The following is a 7500-nucleotide window of genomic DNA, read 5'->3' as shown; positions in this document are numbered from 1 at the left end:
GCGGAGGGGCGGAGCTCAGGTATCTCAGGTGTAGATGTGTGCTGGATCATGGATGAACAGATGGAGCTTCATGTCTTCCATGTTCATCAGCAGCTGACTTTATTTACACTTTGGCAAAATACAAAACACACAAAACACTGTCCAGGACAAACACACACACACACACACACACACACACACACACACACACACACAGACACCAAGCAGCCGCAGAGTGTGACGCTCAGACGGGCCATCCAGAGGATTTTCTATCTATCTATCTATCTATCTGTCTATCTATCTGTATATCTGTATATCTATCTATCTATTTGTCTATCTATCTGTATATATAAGGAGAGACAGAGGGGGGGGGGGGGGCAGCAAGAGACGGGAAAATGGCCAAACACTCCTTTATCCCTCTCTATAACTACTATATTCCTCCTTTCCTTCATCTGTTTCTCCCCAGCCTCGCTGTGATCTCTCTATCAGAGAGAGAAAGAGAGAGAGAGAGAGAGCAAGAGAGAGGGAGAGAGAGAGAGATTTTTGATTTTTAAAACACTATTTATTTATACACAATTGTTCAAAAAGACAACACAAAGAAAAACCGGAACAAAAATAAAATAAAATAAATTAAAGCATATTCAGGTCAACATTTGACCAAAGACCAATTCATTATCTTTTACATAACAGAAACCTTTTTTCAAGCACCACGTTTTCCTAAACTCCTCCAAGTTATTTGTTAAAGCAAAAAAATTGAAGTCCATTTTTAAACGTGCCTTTAACATACGTTTATATATTTCCAACACATCAAAATCAACCAGGTTTTCTAACTTGTTTTTCCTGCTCAGATAAGTCGCCATCTTTGCCTGACCGAACAGAAAATTGAAAAACTGACATTTACTTTTGCTCTTTTTGTTATACTTATACCCGAGAATGTACATGTGACTGGTGAAAGATTCGTCAAACAAAGCAAAAACACAAGTCAACCACTGAAACAATAAACAGAGCCGACCACACTCAAGAAAACAATGAAAGACTGTCTCTCTCTGCGGACAGAAAGGACAGGTATCAACAACAGCTGGATTGATCACAGATACAAATGCATTTACAGCCACAGCAGCATGGAGGATCCTCCACTGCAGATCAGCCGCCCTCTTAGTTAACGGTGGTTTATATAGTGCTCGCCACTCAGGCCTCTGGGCCTCCACCAGGCCCAGGTGGGCCCTCCAGGGGGTATCCACCCGATCTTTCAGTTTGTTCTGATTCAGAATTTTTACCAACAAATAATACATTCTCTTACCTACCATTGCACTCAACTTGTAATCAGTGACATTGTTCAGTTTTAGCAAAACACCATCACATTTCAAAACAGGTACAATTTTTACCTCAGGAAAGGGGTCGTTTACATTAGGCTGAATCAGTCCGTTACAGTAATCAGTAGTCAGTAAGCGCTCAGAGTGATCCAGCTGCTGCTTCCAGTCCCTCAGCAGGAGGCTGGCCACCCTGACTGACCTGACCCCCAGGCGGGATGCCAGGCCTGCAGCATTGTCCAGGTGAGGGCCACACACCTCCACCACATGTCCCAGTGTGAAGATTTTAGCTTCACATAGTCTCTGAAGCAGAGTTGGACCTGCTACGCACCGGAGCCGGGTCCCATGAACCACAGGCTCTCTGAGGAGCCAGAACAAAGAGTCACTGCTCAGTCTCTCCTTGCGGAACATCTCCCAGATTTTAAACAGTCCTTTATAAAACACTGGGAGATTGTTCAACTTTTGTCCATTAAAGTCCATTAAAAACAATGATTCAGCCAGACCCAGCCCACCACACCGCTCCAGTATGGCACGAGCTACGGGTCTCCAGACTAGATCAGCAGGTCCAGTCAGGAGTCTCTTAATAAACTGCAGTCTAAAAGCAGCCCCCCTGCTCGCCAGGTGGACCAGCCCGTGCCCCCCCTCCTCCTTGGGCAGGAACAAAAGGCTCTGTGGGACCCAGTGCAGACGGTCCCAGAAAAAGTCCACCATGACAGCCTGCACTCTGGCCAGCAAGTTGACTGGAGGGTCCATACACGCCAGCCGATGCCACAACATAGATGAAACAAGATTATTTATTATGAGGATCCGACCTTTAAAAGACATTTTTGGTAGAAGCCATTGCCATTTCTTTAGTCGGCCCTCAACTTTTTCCAAAACATTGTCCCAGTTTTTTGAGGAAAAAGACTCATCTCCAAGATGAACCCCCAGATACTTGAGTCCTCCTCTCTTCCACATGAGGCCTCCAGGCAAACACAAAGTAGAAATCCTTCCCTCACCTATGGCTAGGGCTTCGCTCTTTTGCCAGTTTACTTTAGCAGCAGAGAGCTTGCTAAAGTTGACCACAGTCTTGTTCAAAACATTAATATCATTTTCATTTTTTATTAGTACAATAATATCGTCAGCATATGCAGATAATTTAAAACAATTTTTACATTCAGGAAAGGAGAACCCAGACAAACTAGACCGTAACTTGTGCAAAAAAGGCTCAATGGCCAGAGAGTACAACATCCCAGACAGAGAGCATCCCTGCCTGACACCCCTTTGCACTTTAAATGGAGCACTTAAACCACCGTTAATCTTCAGTACACTCTCAATGTCCCTGTACAAGACCTGGATCTTGGCTATGAGACCAGAGCTGAAACCAAAAGCCTCCAGTGTGCGCCACAAATACTGATGCTCAACTCGGTCAAAAGCCTTTTCTTGATCTAGAGAAATCAGACCAAGCTCACAGCCCAAAGAACCAGAGAGGTCCAAAATGTCCCGAATTAAAGTAACATTGTCAGATATCAACCTGCTGGGTACACAGTATGTCTGGTCTACATGGACAATCTGCTCCATCACTTTTCTCAGTCTTAAAGCTAAGACTTTGGACAACAGTTTATAGTCAGTACACAATAACGAAACAGGACGCCAGTTCCTTATATCCTGCAGATCTCCTTTCTTCGGGAGAAGGGTGAGGACAGCCCTCCTGCAGCTCAGGGGCAGCCTCCCCTTACCCAGACTGTCTCTGAGCACAGACAACAGATCTCCACCAATCACAGGCCAGAAAGTCTTATAAAAATCCACTGGGAGACCATCTATCCCAGGAGCCTTCCCACTCCTCATGCTCTGCAGGGCCTCCTGCAACTCCTTTGCAGAGAGCTGTGCCTCCAGTTCTGTGTTGTCCTCCTCTGAGACCCGAGGAAGGCCCTCATAGAAGGACAGCGCCACCTCTGGTTCATCCTGGAACTCGGATGTGTAAAGTTCTTTATAAAAACTCGCTGCACACTGACGGATGTCAGCTGACTCCTGCAGCAGCTGCCCGGTGTCAGACCTCAGAGAATGGATCAGCTTCCTCTGACCGTTCTTACGCTCTAGACCAAAGAAAAAGTGAGAGGGAGCATCCATGCAAACGACATGTTGGAACCTCGACCTGACCAGAGCACCCTGTGCAGAAACTCCCAGCAGGTCAGACAGAGCTGATTTTTTGCTTTTGAGAACTTCAATATGTTCTCGATCTCCTGTGGAGCTTACTAAATCCTGCATCTCCACTACATCTCTCTCCAGAGCTCTCACAGATCTGGCCATGTCTTTAGAGACATTGAGAGTGTACTGTAGGCAAAGCTGCTTGATTTTTATTTTACCGATATCCCACCACTGTTGTAGAGAACTATACTCACACTTAGTTTCTCTGTGATTGTGCCAAAATGATCTGAATACATTAATGAAACCATTATCAGACAACAGGGAACTATTGAAGTGCCAATACGCACTTTTACATTTCACATCTTTTATACAAAATGAACACTGTACAAGGGAGTGATCTGACATACCCACCGGACTGATATCACAACCTTTAAATACATTAATGTGATGTTCAAAGCAATAAACACGGTCAAGTCTGGCTAAAGACAACAAATTGTCTCTGGAGTGAGCCCAGGTGTACTGCCGCTGCTTTTTATGAAAATATCTCCAGATGTCACACAATTCAAAATTCTCAATGATTTTAATAAGACAGCTCCTAGAGGCAGGGTGAGGTTCTTGGTGGTTCCTGTCTAACACAGGGTTTTCTGTGCAGTTGAAATCACCACCAACAAACAAATACTCCTCACTGCTACAGTTACTGATAACATTCTTTAACACATCCAGAAACAACATCCTCTCTGATGGCACAGTTGGAGCATATACATTTATGAAAGTCATTTTCACATTTTCAAACTGGGCACATATTTTCAATAACCGACCCGGAACAATTTCATCACTAACACATGAAAAAGGTAGGAAATCTCTAGAGAAGAGAGTGATAACTCCTCCCCTGTTGCTGCTCAGGTGACTGAAAACAGCCTCTCCATCCCACTCCCTCCTCCAGTCACATTCATTGTCACTGGTGCTGTGAGTTTCCTGCAGAAACATCACATTTAACCTCCTGCTCTTGACAAGACTGAACAAAGCAGCTCTCTTCCCAACTTCACGAGCACCATTTATATTGAGAGATCCCAGCTTTACATCACACATGGTTATTTTAAAGCTGCATCTTATCAAAGACAAAGTACACAAATGGAGGAAAAAAATAACATACTTAATCATCATTTACAATTTGGGCTCGAACCTTGGATAACAGTTTCTTCAGCCTGAAGATTTCTTTATCAGAAAAAGAAGGCTGCCCGAGGCCTCCTGTGTTCTTCATAAAGAACCTGACAGAGTCACAGAAAAGCTGCAGGTCAGGAAAATATTCCTCGACTCTCACAGCCCTCAGCCCTTTTGTTTCTCTCAGAAAATTTCTGATTCTTGGGAAAGAGTAACCGCTCTGCATCTCCACCTGCATATCTTCCTCCTCACCATCACTCTCCTGTGTGTTGTGTGTGTCGCCCTGTGTGTCCTGTGTGTCACCCAGTGTATCACTCTGTGTGTCACCCTGTATGTCACTCTGTGTGTCCTGTGTGTTTCTCTCTGGCTGAGAGGAGGCCAACTGAGGTTCTGTCTTTGACACCTTGTTAGTTTTTACAGTGCTCTCCTTAGTTTCTGTTTGTTTTCTTTTAACAGACACTTTCATCAACTCGTCATCTATCACAATTTCTTCATTAAGCACAGACTCGGCCACTCTGGTTGCAGTGTGTCCTGCCTGCTCCCTCAGCTCTGCCTGAACGCTGAGCACCTCCTGCTTATTCTGATCAACATTATCAATCTGGATGTCCTGTAAATCACCATGATCACTGCCCTCTCTGTTTTCACCCCCCTCTGTATCTGTGTGTTTCTGTGCCTCCTGTGTGTGTGTCTGTGTGTTCTCTGTATGTTTCTGTGCCTCCTGTGTGTGTGTCTGTGTGTTCTCTGTATGTTTCTGTGCCTCCTGTGTGTGTGTCTCTGTGTTCTCTGTATGTTTCTGTTCCTCCTGTGTGTGTGTCTGTGCCTCCTGTGTGTTACTGTGTGTGTCTGTGTGCGCTGCGGGCCGGCCGGCGGCTCTGTCCGGCGGCTCCGCTGCCGACACAGCAGCCTGACCACCATTCACCCTCTCCGGGCACGAGCGGATCAGGTGTCCCTCTGCCCCACATGCAAAACATTTCAGCGTATCAGAAGTCACATGAACAGTATAATCAAAATCATCGATACGGAAACTGAAAGCTAAATTTAGCTCCTCGTTGTTGTTTTTCAGGATCATGAAAACTTGTCTCCTGAAAGACACGACATGTTTAAGATGCGGAGATTTGCACCCGAGGGGGATCATTTTAATCGGGGACACCAGCTGTCCGTGTCGGGCCAGCTCTTTTTCCAACATTTCATTTTTCAAAAAAGGGGGTACATTTGAAATAATAACTTTTTTGGCCGGGTTGACCAGAGGCAACACCGGAGTCAGTGCTCCCTGAATCACCACCCCGCTCTCAACCACCTGATTCACTTTGTCAGTACAATCCAGAAAAATCACTACACAACTGTTCATTCTGGAGGCAGATTTAACGCTGCCATAGCCAACAATTTCACCCACGGCGAGGCTGCACTCCTCCACTGAAACACCGACAGCCGGAGAAAGTTTGACGGCGTGTCGGCGAGTCAGCTTCTCCAAGCCGGAGCCGCTGTGCAGCACCATGCCGGCCTGCGTGGCCGCGGCGGAGCCGCCGCCAAACAAACACAAACAAATAAACAAAACACACACTTGTGATGAATGAGAAAAGACGTACAAACACCTTAACCACCACCCAGTGCAAGAAAAATAGGCAAAAAGCTTTGAAAAACTTACAAACTTTCACCACAATCGCTCTCCGACACACTCGCCCATTCACTCTCAGCATTCACTCAGAGAGAGAGAGAGAGAGAGAGAGAGAGGGAGAGAGAGAGCAAGAGAGAGAGGGACAGAGGAAGAGAGAGAAAGAGGCGAGTAAGGGGTGGGGGGTTAAGAGGGGAAAAACCATCACTAAATATGTGTTTGTGTGTGTGTGTGTGTGTGTGTGTGTGTGTGTGTGTGTGTGTGCATGCCTGCGCACGTGCGTGCGTGCGTATGTGTATGTGTGTGTATGTGTGTGTGTGTCCTCTCACCTGTAGATAAATACAGTGACAGTAACGATGATGATCAAGACAAAGCAGATCACTATGGCAACCATCTGGTGCATGGAGACGGTACCTGAGGGAGGGAGAGACGAAGAGAGTGATGAAGGGGAGGAGGAGGAGGAGGCAGAGGAAGAGGAGGAGGAGGAAGAGGAGGAAGAAGAGAAAGAGGAGGAGGAGGAGGGGAGCAGCTGCTTATGGAGCAGAATAATGATGAGTCAGCTCTGAAAGAACTGATTATTGTGACTCTGGGCTCCTGATCTGATCAGCTGTGCATCAATAACTGATCAATACTTCACTCCCTCCATCATCGTCTCTGCTGCTGTGTCCCCTCAGGGTAAACAGACAGTCGCCCTTAGCAACTGACTTCTACTGACTTCAACTGACTTCAACTGACGTCTACTGACTTCTACTGACTTCAGGTGACTTCTACTGACTTCTACTGACTTCAACTTACTTCAACTGACTTCAACTGACTTCAATTGACTTCTACTGACTTCTAGTGACGTCTACTGACTTCGCCTGACATCAAGTGACGTCTACTGACTTCAGCTGGCTTCTACTGTCTTCTACGTACTTTGACTGACTTCTACTGACTTCAACTGACGCCTATTGACTTCTACTGACTTCTTCTGACTTCAACTGACTTCTAATGACTTCGACTGAGTTCTACTGACTTCAACTGACATCAACTGACGTCAACTGACTTCAGCTGACATCTACTGACTTCAGCTGACTTGAACTGACTTGAACTAACTTCTACTGACGTCTACTGACTTCAGCTTTAACTGACTTCAACTGACTTCAACTGACGTCTACTGACTTCAAGTGATGTCTACTGTCTTCCACTTTAACTGACTTCAACTGACTTCAACTGACTTCAACTGCATTCTACTGACGTCTACTGACTTCAACTGACATCTACTGACGTCTACTGACTTCTACTGACTTCTACTGACGTCTACTGACTTAT

The 7500-nt window shown here is 45.6% G+C and overlaps 1 protein-coding gene across 1 annotated transcript in view; it reads right to left on the bottom strand.

Moving 5' to 3' along the window:
• The window catches only part of npr1a (natriuretic peptide receptor 1a), a 68737-nt gene that overhangs the window by 21747 nt on the left and 39490 nt on the right, over positions 1-7500 (bottom strand). The window contains exon 7 of the mRNA XM_030064302.1: positions 6519-6603. Coding sequence (XP_029920162.1) covers positions 6519-6603 — 85 coding nt within the window. The remainder of the gene's footprint in view (positions 1-6518; positions 6604-7500) is intronic.

The sequence above is a fragment of the Myripristis murdjan genome, chromosome 11 (assembly GCF_902150065.1).
Source record: "Myripristis murdjan chromosome 11, fMyrMur1.1, whole genome shotgun sequence".
Taxonomy (NCBI): domain Eukaryota; kingdom Metazoa; phylum Chordata; class Actinopteri; order Holocentriformes; family Holocentridae; genus Myripristis; species Myripristis murdjan.
Note: the sequence above shows the minus strand (reverse complement) of the source record. Positions and strands in the feature narration are given on the sequence as shown.